Here is a 19039-nt window from a genome sequence, read left to right as displayed (position 1 = left end):
TCTAGTCTATCCCTCACAGCCTCGCTTTCATACCCGTCATGACACTGCTCTGAATAACGTTTATTGTAGCGAGGTTTAAGTATCGTGATAATATCGTATCGTGGGGCTTCTGGCAATTCCCAACCCGGGTTGACATGTTAAAGGGTTAGTTCTCCCAAAAATGAAAATTAGCCCATGATTTACTCACCCTCAAGTCATCCTAGGTGTATATGACATTCTCCTTTCAGACGAATAAAATCGGAGTTATATTAAAAAAGTACTGGCCCTTCCAGCTTTATAATGGCAGTGATTTGTCGGTTTGTTTTTGAAGTCCATAAAAGTGCATCTATCCATCATGTAACTGCTCCACACAGCTCCGGGGGGTTAATAAAGGTCTTCTGAAGCAAAGTGGCGCATTTGTGTAAGAAAAATATCTATATTTAAAAATTTATAGACAAAAATAACTTGTTTCCGGTGGATTGCCGTACGCATCGATTTACGTCGAAAGAGTAACCCTTCAACCCTTCACGCATGCGCAGAAGCGCAGAGGATAGAGCAAAACAAAATACCGGTCATGAATTATAAGTCTAAAACTAGAGTTTTTAAAGAGAAATGGCGGAGGACTTCGACATTAGAGAAGAGGGGCTTGAGTTTGTTGCCCAGCTCTATCCGCGAGAGGCGTCAAAGCTTGCAGAAAGGGGTTACTCCTTTAGCACAAGTCGACTTGCGTACCGCTGACCGTCAGAAGCTAGTTATTTTAGTCTATAAAGTTTTAAATGTGGATATTTTTCTTACACAAACGCGCCACTTTGCTTTAGAAGGCCTTTATCAACCCTCCGGAGCCGTGTGGAGCAGTTATATGATGGATAGATGCACTTTTATGGATTTAAAAATGAACCAACAGGTCAATGCCATTATAAAGCTGGGAAGAGCCAGAACTTTTATAAATATAACTCTGATTGTATTCGTCTGAAAGAAGAATGTCAAATACACCGAGGATGACTTGAGGGTGAGTAAATCATGGGCTAATTTTAAGATTTTCCCAAAATAAATAATAGGAAAAAATAAATAAAATGGTAACAGGGTTGATGAATAACTTCCTTTTAATGCATTTTGTCAATCAAAATGTTAAAGTTAAGTAATAAAAAAAAAAAGACAAAAAGTTAGCTTTTATTAAAATATATATTTTTTTCATAACAATGTGCATATTTGCCAATATAGCAAGGTGGGAAGAGACCAAAAAAGAAAAAAATGGGGGGGGAAAAAGAAATATATTTGTTGATGCATGTAGAAAAACGTCTATGGTAAAACAATAAAAGCTGGAATCAGATATTCATAGTTAAAGTCATTTTACCACGCATGTATGAGGAAACGCGTTTTGTAGAATGACCCAATAAAGAACAAAAGGAAAGTAAAAACAGAATCATTAACAATACATAAGGCAGAGTATACTCGCTGTTGTTCTTTTTCTCCTTACAAACCGCAGTTCTAAGATAAAGCCAGATATAGCATTTCGGAGAAAACTTTTCAAATAATAATCATAAAAAAGAGCAACATTTTGAATGGTGGATGTTTGGAGATCATCCCTTGATAATTCTCTTCCCCTCACAAACTAATTGGTTTAAAGTTGCCAAGCATGCGCCACAAGCTATTTCAAACCTGCACGCTATTGATATTTCATGTTTCAAAGCACAAATCCTTTCAATATAGAAAAAAAAAACAAGAAATCTTGAGATGCGCTTAGCTATTTTCCTCCATATATGTCCACTGGGGGAAACGAACATTGAGGAACCCGGATTCTGTCTACTTGGGTATTTTTTGCCCCGATTAGGACTTATTTGTTGTCCCTGCTGCACTCACAGCTCCAAACTTGGACAAAGTTTGGCTCAAAAGCTGACGCTCTCTGCTGACCACACAATCGGCCAATAAAGCGTCAGCTTCCCGGCCACTTCAAACGGTCAAACTCGCCTCAAGAACCAGACCTAAAGAGAAACGGCACGTTTCTCTTGCCGAAATACAGAAAGAGAGAAAAAAAAATCTATGAAAATGCTGCCAGCAGCTGAATCTGCTGCCAATGCAGAAGGGACACGTTACAAGTGCTGGTCCCTCTGGCAACAGACAGATATAGAGAGCTGAACCAAGCACCTGGATCTTAAGGAAAGAGAATATATTTGGCCTTGGTGCAAAAGGTAAAAACATCTGAGTCAGTTCGGCTTCTGTAGTGACATCTCTCAGTGTCTGTGCAGTCTGCCGACAAAGTGTAAAACGGATCAGTGGGTAACAACTAGCATACTGTTCAATAACAGGTCTACACTACTTTGGAACATGTTTTGCGAACGGCGAACAAAAAAATCTCAATTTCTTCAGGCTGACTGATGCAATTGTTGGACGTTAGGAAATGCAACATGCCGTCACAAAATTAGAAGAACTTTTTTTAATGCCTTTCCAGTTGAATCATTTTGATAATTCATTATTCACATAGATTTGAGAACCTAATCAGCAAATCCATTGGAAAAAAATTGAATGATTCAGTCTTAAATTGGCTTCCGAAAAAAGTTAAACTCTAAAAGAAAAGTTATATATTTAAAATTAAATATTAAATAGTGTAACTACCAAAATGTACAGTACTATTTAAAAGTTTTTAATGTTTTTGAAAGACTCTTGCTCAAAAAGGCTGAATTTATTTGATCAAAAATACAGTAAAAACTGTAATATTGTGAAATATTATTACAATTTAAAATAGCTGATTTCTATTTGAATATATTAAAAATATATCATTTATTTCTGTGATTCAAAGTTGATTTTTCAGCATCATTATTCCAGTCTTCAGTGTCACATGACCCTTCAGAAATCATTCTAATATGCTGATTTGATGCTCAAGAAACATTTCTGATTATTAGCAATGTTGCAAATAAATACCTTTACTCTCACTTTTAATGCATCCTTGCTGAATAAAACTATTAATTTAGTAAAAATAAATGTAAAAAAATAATTTGGACCCCAAACTTTTGTACGGTAGTGTATAATCCTTACTAAAATATTTTTAAAATGGCTATATATATTTTTTGTATTATTCCCATGACATTTCTAGGGCTAGAAAATACTGATATTACAAATTACCTGATATTTTTCCAATTTTCGAAGATTGAATTAAAAAAAAAAAGCGTATTCGCACTTTAATTCCATGTTAATTCCAACTTTTTATTATTAATGTTTAAACAGTCAAGCAATTCCTCTCATCTAAAAATATGTGAGCTGTACAACAGAAAGAAGGTTATTGTCAGTCAGTGTAATGCAGTTATACTGCATCACCACTAGATGGATACCTGCATCTGTTTTCCAATATCAAAATGTACACTAAGTGCACAAACAAACACACATATATACATGTATCGACACTGGACGAGTCTGGGTAAAGATAGCAGCTTACAAGAGGTTGGAAACAACAAGCCAGATATCAATTGTGACGTTTACTTAAGTTTGTTTTCGTTGTTCTGGCAGTTTCAAGGGAGCAATTTCCAGTGATGAAATTGAACCGCTCTCCTTGAGGAATTCATTAGAATGAGAGGAAATAGTCCCCTTGTCGACGTCTTTCCTGGAGGGAATAAGCCGGACGTGGACCCTGGGGCACGAGCGCGACACCCTGCCAGCTAATAAAGCTCGGGGCTAAGTGGAGACAGTCGCTAGAAGAATACAAATAAACACAAGCAAATACGAGTGGGCGACGCTTTGGGGGATTGATTGGCATGTGCAATTAAAAAGACTAGTTTTGTAGTTAAAAAGTTAAAATGTTATGCTAATTTCACGGATAGCAAACTTGAAAAAAAAACACCAGAGGAAATGGTTTAAGTCATCTCATTTTATTTATTTTTTCATCTCAATTAGCATATAAAGAATTAATGTGCATCTTGAATGTTAAAAATGTTCAAATAAATCAAAAAAAAAAAAAAAAAAAAAAAAAAAAAAAGACAAATAAATAAAAAGTTGCCTTTCCTTCCCCTCCCAAATTATTTGGGTGAAAGTAAAGAGAGTACAGTCTGGAAGACCGTGAGCGTCCGATTCATGTGTGCTTTACCGCGGTAAAAGAATCCAGATCTCGCTGGAGAAGGCTTCGCGTGCCTCGTTGAGATAAATACATACTATTATCTATAAGGCAACAAGCATAATCTGTTATCGTGTTAACGTAAGGCGAAAGAAAAAAGGTGATTATTGCAAAATACATAAAAAAAAAGAAAGGTAAACACTAATAATGCTCTCGACTAAAGTTACAAAAAACAAACATACCATTTTATACTTGGTACTATCACAGCAAATCAAAAGGTGCTGCATAATAGCTGCTGTCTGTATAGTATAACTTCATATGCTTGTGTAACTCATATTAGACCGAGTTTGCCAAAGATCACAAGCCACGTTCTGGAAAGCAGCACAGGAGCACATCGATTACAGTCTGGAAGAGGTCAAAAGTTCTCGTGAACGTAGCGGAATTGTACAAGGCCAGTCATTTGTAAACGAACCTCTTTCAGGATGCTATACACACCTGTTGTGTTGCATGTAAACCAATTGAATGATGAAATTGTTGCCATTTACAGGAGGGAAGGCACTGTTTGTTTTCGCTTTTTTTTTTCAGAACAAGGCACTATGAAGGCATAGAGAATGTGTGAATATTTATAAGTTACTGCATTGCAAGTGAGGCCTTTGCATTAATCATTTATTAAAGTTCAAGTGTCAGCCGTAAAGGTGCGTATACTGGGAAGACTGCTTTTTAAAACGGACTTCATCCTGAATGCGTTAGACGCTAATTCAAATGCACCGTATTGTCATGATCAATGATTTATTGAATGCATTTTAAGGTCTAAGGCCTTAAATCCCAAGACGAATTGCAACAAACATGTTTAAAGGACGAAATAAAATAAAAAAATACTTTGGTTGAGTGCATTTTTTTCTGGCATCACAGCAAGATGCAAGTACAAACTGCTGAGGTTTAGATAGTTATGGACTAGTGGCAAATGCCACTATGATATCATGCTCTTTTAATAGAACGACCAACCTCCGAAATGGTTTAATGCAAGAAAGTTGTTTTTTAAGGGGAATTTTCATTCTCTTTTTATAGAGATATTTTTGTCATAAAAAAAATAAGTTCTTGGACGGGGTGTTATGGGATTGTGTAAAGCATTTCAGATTTACATTTTGTGCTAATGCGGAGGTATAAGCAATCCTCGCACTGTACCAGCATCGAAAAGAGCTAAAATCAAGTCAAACCAGTTTTTACAACACTGCTTAATTTTCCATTTTCTTCTTTGGAGAGCTGTATTGAAAGGTCAAGGTAATTTTTTTTGTCTTTTTATGTTGTTGTGGAAAACCAAAGGCCTTGTTTTGTGCCTTACGTTGTGTGTTTTGTACTGAAAGATGCCAGGTTTCATTATGATGGAGCAAAACAAGCTTTAAATGACATTGGTGGGCCAGATGAAGGTCTTCAAAGTAGAAGCAAGAGGAATCGGGTAAGCAAACTCAGTTTGCGATCGTCATGGCTTGCATGTGCTTGGCGATGCTGTATACGTAGGTGATGTCAGGTCTTTTCTCTGGGTCGGGGTTGATGCACATATCTACCAGTTTTCTCAGCTTGTGGGAAACAAAAACAAAAAACAAATGTTAATTCATAATACAGATCCATAATACAAAGCAAAACTTTGAATGGTAGTGTGTATGTGTGTGTGTTTAAAATATATATATATATAAAATATACATCTTAATTGTGTGCTTGGGACATGGCTTTTGTTTTTATAATCACGCTCTCTTTAAACAATTATATAAAAATTTGGATCTAGATTTATCGGCCAATATATCGGTTATCGGCTTTCAAATATGAAGAATTATCGGTTATTGTATCAGCCAAAAAGTTTTACCTGCTCTGCTAAAATGCACAAAAAAGTTATTGTTTTCATTGTTTTTAACCCATGTAACCTTATAAACACTGCTTTAAGATTTTTAGGTATGTCTAACACATTGGAAATCTAGAGTTATCAAACACTTCACAGTCTTCACTGCATAAATTATGAAATAAATATATAGATTTTAAAATTATAGATATTAAAGCTACAAACATTATTCAGTCAAGAGCAGTGAGGGATTTTCTCTTTGTCTTTTGTTCTTTGATTTACATTAATGACAGACAACAGCGGGTTTATTAGGCTGTTGTCACTTTAAGACCTGACGCGCTCTGACTCTTTGCGTTCATTTAACACTTTTTAACAGATTAAAGGATACGAGGATACTCAACAAAGCTGGAATTTTGCCATAATTTTGTGTTTTTGTCTGTTCAAGCGCGAAAGAGAACTCAATGCGGTGCAGCAGTGCTGTCTGAAATGGCTTTTTGCGTCTTATTGCGCTTGAATGATTTAATAACAATTGAATGAATGATAGCGTGATCCTATACTGTAGCGCAGACAAAGGATGACTGAAAAAAAAACCTGACGCCGCACTAATTGCGATAAATATTTGTAACGTGTTACACTGAAAAAATGTATTGTATTATTAGGGGTGTAGCGGCACACGTATTCGTACCGAACAGTTTCGGTACAGGGCTTTCGGTTCGGTGCACGTGGTACGAATGCATTATTTAACAGTTAACAGTAGGTTTGTTTTAAGTGCAGAACATACTTCAATCCGAGTTCCCACACGAACATATTAAGTATTCAGTCCACGTAATTCAAACGATAAATGCCGTTTTGACACTCTTTCAAAAGCGTTGTGACGTGACTGATCACTGTATAGGCGCGTCAGTTCAGGCGGCCGTGCGAAGCACGCACGTGAACGCAATCATCTGTGAAAGCGATCGATCATCTCTTCCTAAAGAATAAACATTAATGAACATCTGAAGGTATGTTGAGGATACATTACAACTTACTGTCATGTATCATATATGGTGTAATCGCTCAGTGTTTCATCAGTGGAAAAATTTCAAAAAAACTAAACAATGTCACGTAGCATCACATTTACCTCAGGCAGTCATTCAGTGTCCACAGAATTTTATTCACTAGAGAAATCATCTCTTTCACTAAATATATGCACTATACTAGCCAATATGTTCATTATATTCTACTTAACCTGTTAGTGATGTCTTGATTATTTCATGTATGTTTAAATAGACCTGTCATGAAAATGACAGACACTGTGTATAAATGATTATATTTCAACAACAAAAAAAACTATTTTATAATTAGATTTAGAAGTTATTGCAAAAACTGCCCAATGTGAAGTTTACATGTTTGGGTACTGTTATTTGAGTGTTGATTATTATACCTAAAAAAAAATAGCAACTGAATTTAGGCTAATAGTTTGGGCTCTGTTGTTAACCTTTAATACTAATGTGCAAGTAAGGGCTCCCTATATAGTTTACAGCAATATCTTCAATAAACTTTTAGTTATAATTGAATTCATTTAAGGACAGACACATTTTGTTTTCAGTAAACCACTGTTTAATAAAAATAAATAAAAAGCAATTTTGTAAAACTGCTGTACCGAACCGTCAATTTTGTGTACCATTACACCCCTAAAATATTTGAGATATATATAGATATCATACATATATATACATAGTACCTATTTTATATATATATATATATTAGATAGATAGATAGATAGATAGATAGAGAGAGAGAGAGAGAGAGAGAGAGAAACACTTTTTATATAATATATAGACTACTCATATTTTTAATATTTTTACATTTTGAGGAAAAACTGCACACTCATAAGTCTTTTATAATAATATTAATAATAATAAATACGAAACATAAAAAAAATATATTTGTCATCACATTTGCAACAGTTTTAGTTGGGAGTCTGGAGCTCTGTATTAGTCATTGGTTTAAGACAAACAAGGTGATTGACAAAAATGGCAAGTGTTTCAGAGAACAGAGCTCAGAGAACAGGAGAGCCGAGGGAAAGGCTCCAAGCAATGTAACTTCCAGCAAGAAGCCCTCTGGCCCTGCGGATGTTTGTTAATTCTCTGCTACAAACATTCTACACACAAAAAAAGTACACAAACATACAGTCCCCGCAAGTCAGGGACGGGAATGTGAGTCGCGATGCCGCACTGAGAAATAAACTGAGCTCAGGCAAGCAGCAGCCGCATCATTAAAAGTGGGGGGAAAGGGAAAAAAAAAGCGGAAGGAAAGAAGATGCCCCTGTGTCGGATCGCCATGGCAACCGCCTCTCTTGCCGGGGCCTGGCTGCTGTTGCATGGCGCGGCGTCTCCTAATCAGCCCGGCATGTGAAATGCAAATGCAGACAGTCTGAGAATTAGTGGAGAAGAAATAGGGGGCGGCGGCAGTGGGGGCGAGTAAGGATGCAGATATGTAAAATATTCATGCTTTTGCATGAGAGAAACGCGGGGGGTTCGATGGTCGCAGTTTTTTTCTCCCCCATTTTAAGGGGGGCTGTCTGTCAGGTGAGATACAAGGAGACGGTAAATGACACACCAAAGATGAGCGGCTGACACTTTTTTGCCTTTCGCCTTCAGGAGCATTGTTTACATGTAGACAGGGAGGGAGGCAGACCTTCCTGCAGCACTGGAATGCTGAAGGAAGTGCTGAATGGAGGATGAGTCGTGCCAGGCTTGTAAATAATAATAATGGCAGCTTTGTTCGGATCTATCTGAAGATTTCATGGGTACTCCAATGGTTGACATCAGAGAGTGCCGGCACGTTACGAGGAAAGACAGACAGCGCGTTTCCATGCTGGAAATTCACATGCTGGTTTGGTGATGGTCTGCATGATGGACCAGTATTGAACATGCTGATCACAAGTATGGGGTGTAAAAGAGATCTGATCATTCGGGTCATCATTTACTCGTTGTACAAACCCTTTTGAATCTTGAAAAACGTCTCAGTTTTTTTTGTACATTCAATGAAAGTTAATGGGGTCCAATTGTTGTTATGGACCCCATTGGCTTTCAATGCAGGGACAAAAAGAGTTCTTCAAAATATCTTATTTTATAAATGAGCTCTTAGTGAGGCACATTAGCAACATCTCAGCAAATTTTCACAGGCCAAAAATAGTGTAGCGATGTATAAAGCGCAGTTCACGGAAGTCACTTTCAGACCAAGCAATTTGATAAATGCGGCGAATCTGCATTAATTTGAACCATTTGCAAAATCTGGGTTTGGAAATCTTTCACCCCCAGGCAAATTCCCAAATGTATGTATACCTAATGGAATGACTGGATTTCGCCAAACGGAAATTTGCTACAGTAACTACAGAACTATGAACTACAGTAAATGTGACCATGCACTCCACATAAAAAATGGTGGGTTGTTTCAACCCATATTTGTGTCAAATATGGTCAAAAAATGTAAACCAATTTTTTTGGGTTGGGTTTGTCCATATTTGACCCAAACATGGGTTGAAACAACCCAGCATTTTTGGAGTGTACCTATACAAGAATAAAATACCAGAGATGCGTGTTAAAATGTTTTAAGCTCGAAACATACCTCTTCAGAGTAATGGTCAGACGGAAGTGGGGGGTAGTCACACTGCTCGATCTTTTTACACAGCGAGTACAGGTTCATTTTGTCCCCGTAGAACGGACTCTGCAAGGCAGCCATCTATGTGAGAAGAAAAGAAATGTGACTTTCAGAGAGAAGGCTAGCTTATAAAATGGGGTACAAGTTCTTATGAAACAATTTGGCAGGGCTCATATCATGATCATTTTAACAAATTCATTCAAACAAAAGGTACAAGTAGTGAAAATGCATTCCTATGAATAAAAAACAAACATTTACTTATATTTTACTGTCATTTTCATGGTTGTTCTCTTAAAAGACTTCACACCTGGAGGTTGAGTAATTCATTTACTCCAATGCAAGTACCCATATCTCTCATAGACAAGCCTGCAGTGCACACTAAATCTTCATCAAGCAGGGGCCGACTGTCTGCGGAAGAGACTACGGTGTCCCACGTCACAGATGGCAGCAGACAACTGCCATCTGTTTGCTCGAGACGTCAAAAAGCTAAGAGTCAAGTCTATAGAGCATGCATCAAGTCACTCTCGAGATGCAGTGCGTTGCATTAACGATATTAAGCACAATAAACATTCTTACAATTTAAAAAATAAAGGTTCTTTATTGGAATTGATTAAACATCCATAGAAACTTTCCACTGCACAAAAGGATCTTTATTGTGGAAAAAGTTTATTTAAGGATAAAATGTTCCTCACACTAAAAAAAATCTTTTAGGAACTTTTCACTTCGAGAAATCCAACATGGCTCTTCTATGGCATCACTGCAAACCTTTATATTTAAGAGTGTGGAACCTTTCCATTGCAGAAAAGGTTCTTTAGATCGTTAAAAACATGGTTCTTTCAATAACTGTTCACTGAAAGGTTCTTCTTTGACATCACCGCAAAAACCTCCTTTAGGAAACTTTATTTTTAAGACTGCACTTAGAACAATACAGTTTCTAACTTTAATATATAGAATAATATAGTTAACTGTAGCTGTAGGCTGTTTAGCTTCTTGCTACATTCATATAGAATTCAACTGATGCGTGTGGAGATAATGTGCTTATTTTGAGCATTTTACTGGCTCATTTAAAGTTCACAATTTTCAAAAATTCACAATTTTTGCTCAAAGTTGTATTTCTAAAAGGGATAGTTCACCAAAAAATAAACTTTATTGGTCCTTGTGTCATTCTAAAACATTAGATATTTTGAAGACAAATGAAATTAAAGTTTTCATTTAGCCAAGAAACGAAACCAATACATTTGGCTAATAGGGTAATGCTGTTCAGAGCGACAGTTTTTAAAGGGGGGGTCAAATGCTATTTCATTCATTATGATTTATTTATACTGTTAAAGAGTAGGTTGGTCATGCTAAACATGGCCAAAATGTCAAAAAAAAATATTGGACACATGACGGAGTATTTCTGTGTCAAATACACTCCTTCAGGATTTGAACAAGTTTCAGAATTTCTTTTCGAGTATGGCCCAAGCCTGTAGTGCTTCAGTCAGAAATTGAAGCTTTCGCGCCTCGATCGCCCCCCGGTGGCCGGTCCCAGTATAGCTCCTAAACCCCGCCTCTCCATGTATTAGAATGGGCGCGAGACACACTAAACAATTTAATTACACTTCAAATAATTGTTTCCTAAAGATGGTTTCTGTCATTTTAGGCAGTTTTTATTACAATAATTTCATTTCAAGTGTTCGTTTTTTAAATAAGTTTAGTTTTAGTGAGTTATTTGATGCTATAAAAACGGGGGGTGTGACGTCATGATTGACAGCTGAGATTGATGGCTTCTCTGAGTGAACTTGTCACTGAGGCACTAACGGACTTTTTTCTGGATTTTTGGGAGGAGATTGGAGCTTTAGCTTTAATTTCTACACTTCCATAACTGTTTATTTCACACCAACATAATGAATTGTTCTGCATCTGCGAGAGTGTGGGCGGGCTTTTGATAATCGCGCCTCTACTTCCTGTTCTCTACTGCGCAACTCCGGTCCCGAGATCGCTACTGCGCAGACTCGGTCCCAAGATGTCAGCGCCGTGAGCGGGCCTATGAAAGCTTCAACTTTGGTCAGCGGAAGTCAATGAAGTCGCGTCGTCCATATTTTTTTACGGTCTATGGTATGGCCCTGTATGATGTCATTGAGGGCAGAATTACTTGTATGGGCACATCACCCAGAACGAGAGCAAGATCAATGAGCTTCGTTCGGGTTAAGGTAGCCGTCGGCAGCACGGCCATTTTGTTTTTAGACCACGAAATCAACAATGTCTCTAAAGAAGTATGTTTTTGATTATGAGGGAAAGATAACATTGTTCAGCTTCCCAAATAACCCAACTTTAAAGAAGCAGTGGATGCAGTTCGTTTTTCCGGAGCAGCAACAAGTGTTTGTTTGTTCACAGTCACGAGTCGAAACCGCAGGCGGTGAGTGAAACTGCATCAAATGTTTGTGTTTTGTTGGCAATCGGCGAGTAAGTACATATAATGTAAACAACACGAACGTATAGTGAATCGGAAGTTATCCAGGGATAATGCCATGATGTATTGTGTCTGTTAGTGTGTGGGCTTGAGTCTTTCGCTCCACCCACTGCACGCCTTCATGAGCTTGGCTGTTTTCGGAAAGAATCGTTACAGTGGATCCGTCTTTTATAAATATGATAAAACTCTTCAGACATATTAAGGACGCAATACTACTCAATAGATACTCTAGATAAACATGAGATATACACATAAACTGTGTGTGTCATGTACCCTTTAACTAAAAACAGAAATCAGAAATGCATTTTGGCCATTCATTTACACAACAATGGCGTTTTAGGGGCCTGAAAATGGGTTTCAAAGTGCATATTTTTGAAAAATGATACCTTTATCGTCTCAGTGTAAGCTACAACAACATGAATTTGTGAAAATGGTGATGTGATGCACATGTGTATTACGTGTTCAGTCTATAGGCGTGCATTGTTTCTTTACAAAGTGGCCGCCAACAACTGGCCTGGCAGCAGAATACATTGTTTTTGCAGATCTGTGTGAACAGGAATTGTTTTGGCAATGTTGTCGCCCTTTTTCAAAGTATCTTCTTTTGTGCTTCACAGAAGAAAGTAAGTCATTAAGGTTTGCAATGACATGAGGATCTGTAAGTGATGACCAATTTTACATTTTTGTGTGAAATGCGGCTTTAAGTGGAACTGTGTGATCAGAATTAAACTGACATCTATTAAAGGATGAAAACAATCATGCCACAGGTGTCAAGTTTCTTCCAAAGAACTATTACCGTGAGTGTGTTGGGGCTGAATAAATCTCAACGCATCCATTTAGTCGACATTTCTAAACCACATTCGCCAACTCATGGCCAATTAGCTTTCTGTATCTGGCCTGATACACTAAGCAAGGAAAATTATGCACGTCCTGTCCCAAGAAAGCACAACGACATGAAAAAATAAAATGCAACACCAACGCTTTTAAAAAAGGACAACGGTATTTCAGTAGATGTTTTGTGAAATTAATGCAGAAGATGAAAACAATGTCAACGTCATAAATCATAGTGGTACGGAAGAGATGGATGCAGTGCATCCTGTTAGCCTGGAGCTGTGCAATCCCGCTCAGCCAGTAAGGTGATGCTTTGATGACGTTATGAGATTATGATACTGCAAAAGCAGACTGGCAAAAACAGCCCCAAGCTAAATCACTGAAAAAAAAAAAAAAGCTTTCCAGATGCCAAGCATGCAAGCCACACAGTACTCGAACGAAACCACTACACCGCAAAGCACACTGGACGAGAACTCAATTAAATTGACATAGAAGGACAGAGAGGAAACGGCAGGCGAGTTAACGGGGGTGGGGGTGTTGGGGGGTGTGATCGTGCGAGGCGAAACGACGGTTTGGGCTGTCAGAGGAGGAGCGGAGGAGAAGAGCGCAGAGTGGCAGAACTCATGGAGCAGAGCCGGTTTCATCACCGCTCCACACAAAGCTGGAACGGGAGAGCCGGAGGAAGGGGGAGTCCCTCTCTAATCACCGGCAGTGCAGGACTGGGAGGACTGGGATGTTTCTGTAACATGTCCCATTCTTACAGCAACCAGTACTTCATATGTGAACTAAATGTGCCAGAGCAAAAGTCACCAAGAAAATGCTCAGGTGTTGTGTGTGAGCAAGTCCAAAGAAACCACAAGTCTCAATGCCTGCATTCACACAGCAGCAAAAATATGATCAAGTGACATATAATCAAGAGTGATAATTGAATTCTATAACCAAAGTGACATTTTTAGGATTCACACTTGCATTCAAGTGTGAGTTTGGTTAGCCTGTGAGATTCCTTGTGGGGTTCCAGTAACTAGTAAAAAAAATGGTCTAAGATGAGGTTGAATACGAGAGGACACCAATGCCATAAAATGATAACTGTGACTATATCAACATGCAATATTGTTGACGAAAAAGACAAGACTAGAATGTCTCCATTTGAGATAATAATAAATCTGCTTAAATAAAAGTGTCAGTCAGTCTGTTTTCTGTCACGAGGCGCTTGTGACTAAATCTGCCATTAAACCTCCTCAGTGATGATCTGTAATAAATCCAGACATGAATCTCGACTATATTGTTTGCGATTGTGGTTACTGAATAAATCCACTTAAGCAACCCTCTGTATGACAATGCAAACTGTTTTTTGCTGTTGTTTTAATAGAAAACATGAATGTAATATGGAATTATTGGGATGCCTATTAGGAATTAGAATTTTTGAAAGAAGTTTCTTGTTTTACTAGTTTTCATAACATAGAAAGTGTTCATTTATATGACAAATAGCCTATTTATTTTTACAAGTAAAAGGAAACTAAATGAGGTCAAATTAACCACGCATATGAGTTGATATTCTCTTGATTTGTGCTTATACAGGGAGTGCAGAATTATTAGGCACGTTGATTTTCTGATCATATTTTTTTCCAGGCACATTTGACCAATTCCAAACCACAGTAATCCTAATAACTACTATTAATTTAGTATTTAATAATGTATAAGTGATATATAATTGTTCATGAAGGCTGGAAATGAAAATCACCTTATATTCAGGTGTGCAGAATTATTAGGCATGTTTTCTTTTACAGATAAATTGAGCCAAAAAAGAGATTTAACTCAGACTGAAAAGTAAAAAGTATTAAATGCCCATGAGAAGGATGCAATACTAATGCAATACTAGACATTGCAGTTAAGGCATGACCATTGGACAGTGAAATGCTCGTTGGGTCAGTAGGGTCAGACAAAAACATGTGGCGGAGAAAAGACACCTGTTAACTGCAAAAGAATTAAGAATTAAGGTGAAGAATTAAGGGTGAAACCATCAGGAACCCTTTAGTCTCCAGCGCCACCATTTTCCAGAGCTGCAACCTACCTGGAGTCTCCAGAAGTGCAAGGTGTCAGGATCTCAGAGACTTCAGTTAGGTAAAGAATCCTAAAAAATGACCCCCACTAGATAAGAATCACAAGCTGAAGTGTTGTAAAATACATGAAGCCTGCTTTTTTATAGGCTTTATAGGTTTTATAGGTTGAGAGTGACTCTTGAAGGACCAGCACCACATCCTCTAGTACCACTGTTTGAAGAATTCATCTTCCAGAATCTGGCAGTACGTTTTGGGAGTTCATTTTAGTCCATCCTGAAGTCCGTTTTGCAGAGATGGACTAAAAATGAACTCCCAAAACGTACTGCCAGATTCTGGAAGATGAATTCTTCAAACAGTGGTACTAGAGGATGTGGTGCTGGTCCTTCAAGAGTCACTCTCAACCTATCTGTCCATAAAGCCTATAAAAAAACCTTCTTCATGTATTTTACAACACTTCAGCTTGTGATTCTTATCTAGTGGGGGTCATTTTTTAGGATTCTTTACCTAACGGAAGTCTCTGAGATCCTGACACCTTGCACTTCTGGAGACTCCAGGTAGGTTGCAGCTTTGGAAAATGGTGGCGCTGGAGACTAAAGGGTTCCTGATGGTTTCACCCTTAATTCTTCACCTTAATTCTTAATTCTTTTGCAGTTAACAGGTGTCTTTTCTTCACCACCTGTTTTTGTCAGATCCTGCTGACCCAACGAGCATTTCACTGTCCAATGGTCATGCCTTAACTGCAATGTCTAGTATTGCATTAGTATTGCATCCTTCTCATGGGCATTTAATACTTTTTGACTTTTCAGTCTGAGTTAAATCTCTTTTTTGGCTCAATTTATCTGTAAAAGAAAACATGCCTAATAATTCTGCACACCTGAATATAAGGTGTTTTTTATTTCCAGCCTTCATGAACAATTATATATCACTTATACATTATTAAATACTAAATCAATAGTAGTTATTAGGATTACTGTGGTTTGGAATTGGTCAAATGTGCCTGGAAAAAACATATGATCAGAAAATCAACGTGCCTAATAATTCTGCACTCCCTGTATGTGAAAGTGCAATATTTATGATGAAACGTAAAAATATATTTTTTTAATTGACAACAATCGTTGTGATTATAATTTTGAACAAAATAATATTCATTTAACCATTATGCAGCATGATGATAATATGACTAAGTTTTCATTGACTAAAATATCCAGATATTTATGCCTGATTTCGCAGACAAGGCTCAAGCCCAGACTAAAATGCATACTTGAGCTGTTTTAACTGAAAGCAACTTGCACTGATATATCATAATATGTCAGTGCCATTGTTTTGTCTCAAGATGCACATCAGTAATGTGCTTTTCTAAGCAACTTTTATTAAAGCTACTAAAATGTCCTAATTGAACTAAGGCCTAATATAAGCCTTGTCTGTGAAATGGGGCCAGTGTCTAAAAAGTACATTTGACACAGGACTTAGACTAAGACTAAATAAATACAAAAATAGCTGACAAAATTAACACTAGTATATACAGTATAAATACGTACATCTCATTAAACAATTTTTTTCTTAAATAAATGTTTAGCATTCAAAGGGCAATGCATTTGCTCCATTAGTTATGGGGATGGAATGTGTGGATGTGCGTGTGACATGTTAGATTGGATGGATCTCCACGTCAGAAATAGATATAGAATAATAGTTATAAATTCAACACCGGACGGCAAAGCCCTGCCAGAAGATATAAGTCTTCTATCAGCAGGAGACGAAGTGATCATAATAAAATAAAAAAAAGAGCAGAGTTTATTGAATAATGTTAGTTGCATATGTTTCAATGCTCAGACTTCATCTAGATGTTACACTACTCAATGCCTTGACTTTGTCTAAATGTTACACTTCGTCTTACCAGTACAATTCCAACAAGTGTCATTTTACCAATGGGAAAACAATGGAAAATGCTTCACAACATTGTCCTGTGATGACAAAAAACCTTGAAATGGAGACACTCTCATCTCCTACTCGTGAAGACAAAAATCCCTTCAAACAACACAATCATAAGATTAAACAACAATAGCAAGTACTGCAAGAGCAAGGAAATAAGTCATACAAATATAAAAACAATGACAAATGAATAATAATAAAAAAGATTAAATGATCAAATTACTTAAAATTACTAATAATAACTTATGAAAAAACAAAAAACACCCATGTATGATTGGTTTCTTAAAACACACAGGTTGTTACTGAAAACCCTTAGATCTTTCAAACAGTAATGGGCTCTGTCAATGAGTGTGTTTTGACCAGACTACATTTGGTGTGTTTTTCCAGTGGAAAAAATTCCTCACAACAAAAGGGTAGGTGTTTTTTTTCTTTTCTTAAGATGATAAACCTATAGTGTCATTTCATAGAAACATCTGTTTTGCCAGTGTGCCGCCACTCTTGCGAAGAGTTCCTCAAGATAATTGCGACGTGCAGTACTGTAGAACGGCATTTAGCAAGATGAAAACGCAGCCGCGGCTTTGACTGTTTACATGCGGTGTGCCTACCTGTGGAAGTGTGGCCGCAGAGGGGGGTCAGGGCCAAGTAGCAGCTGTAGCCAGCAAAGGGTTAAACAAGGACCACCATATTTTCATGCATCTTCTGCTTCTGACAGATGAAAAATGTCAACTGTCCTGTTTTTATTTTGGAGTTTTTGCACTATTCATCTGGTTCATTAGTGCCTGGGCGCTCTTGGCCCTGACAGCTGCTCGCCCCGTGCTCCCGGCCCCTGAATTTTTCAGGCTAATTTGATTCGGGGCGCCCAGGCGATGGGCAAGATGATTGACTTGCTCCCTGACCCCCGGAGCCCAGCAGCTCCCCTCATTGGTATTCCAGAGGAGTCCACCCCGCACCACGCTGGCCTGCTGTCTGTCTGCGGGGCTCCGGCTACCGGTGCACGGTGGCGAAAGACACACACGTTTACACACTCGCATGCACACACAAAAGAGGGGGGAACGCACACACAGACACCAAAGCTCAGAGGAACATACTTAAACAGAATCTCAACCACCAACATGGTGGTTGCGCTGACACAAATACACACCCAACACGCCTGCTCAGAAACACACACACATAGATAGATGCTCACAATATCACAACAACAGGAACTGAAAACAACTAAGAAAGACATAACCACATATGGCCACCCAGACAGGAAGACAAAAACAGACTATTTTCTGATTCCTACTTTAATACAACCTGACCACCCTGGCTTGCTACCATACTTCCTTTATTTGTTGGAACTCAATACACTACAGAGTTAACCTCAAATATCTCAACCATTAAAGCTGTATAGACAAAAGAGAAAACTAGTTGACCCACCGTGGCAGCGTTGAAACTACAAAATTAAGTTTGCAAACAATCAAAATATAAACAACTGAGATTACGGCTGCTACTATTTCAACAAAGTGTTGATTACAGCATTGCACTTAGGTCTACTGTCATTGAGTAAATGGTTTCTATATACTTTTTCTTTTAGCGTGGACCATTGTACCTAGCAGGGGTGGGCGATATGACCAAAATCCTACATCTCGATAACGGTATACATCACGATATGGTTATTTTTACTTTAACCCTCTGGAGTCTGAGCTGTTTTGGGGCCCTTTAGAAGTTGACATGCTCTGACATTTGTGCTTTTTTCAGTTGCTTCTAAACATATTAATAGCAATTACACTGTGTTCAGCACAAACTGGGCTACCATAATACGTGAGCAACATGTATCTACATGCTTGTATTTTATAATAATGTAATTATTCCAGGATTATACCTCAACGAGTCTCAAAACGATATAGCTCAAGTATAGCACTACACTTGATGTGTTTATTTGAGTTGATGTGGGCGTCGACTCTGGATCGCCTCAGTATTTGAATCTCAAAAGAATGCGCGATCCGTGGGCATGTTCGCATTAGCGGATAATGAGACACTCGCGAACGACAGATTACATAAACACAGAATATTTGTTTTCGATGTGATTAACAGTATTTAAAACCTGACATTTCAACGTTTGTGAGACAAGTATTCACTAAGCTAGAGTTCCTTTTCTGAAGAGTATCTGAATGAACGTCTTAGACAGGCTGCAGATCGCGCATCATGTTTGTTTTCTGTATTTAACAAAAAGCACAATTAGTTTTTTTGTGACTGTACAATTTTTTTTTTTTAAACTTAACAGATTA

The 19039-nt window shown here is 37.8% G+C and overlaps 1 protein-coding gene across 1 annotated transcript in view; it reads right to left on the bottom strand.

Annotated features, from left to right (window-relative positions):
* Positions 1 to 3818: 3818 nt before the first annotated feature.
* Positions 3819 to 19039, bottom strand: part of nek7 (NIMA-related kinase 7) — a 93879-nt gene continuing 78658 nt past the window's right edge. The window contains exons 9-10 of the mRNA XM_079808551.1: positions 9468 to 9581; positions 3819 to 5598 (exon numbers count right to left, since the gene is read on the bottom strand). Of these exons, the coding sequence (XP_079664677.1) occupies positions 5488 to 5598; positions 9468 to 9581 (225 nt within the window). The 3' untranslated portion in view covers positions 3819 to 5487. The remainder of the gene's footprint in view (positions 5599 to 9467; positions 9582 to 19039) is intronic.

The sequence above is a fragment of the Gobio gobio genome, assembly GCF_949357685.1.
Source record: "Gobio gobio genome assembly, chromosome: 24".
NCBI lineage: Eukaryota > Metazoa > Chordata > Actinopteri > Cypriniformes > Gobionidae > Gobio > Gobio gobio.
Note: the sequence above shows the minus strand (reverse complement) of the source record. Positions and strands in the feature narration are given on the sequence as shown.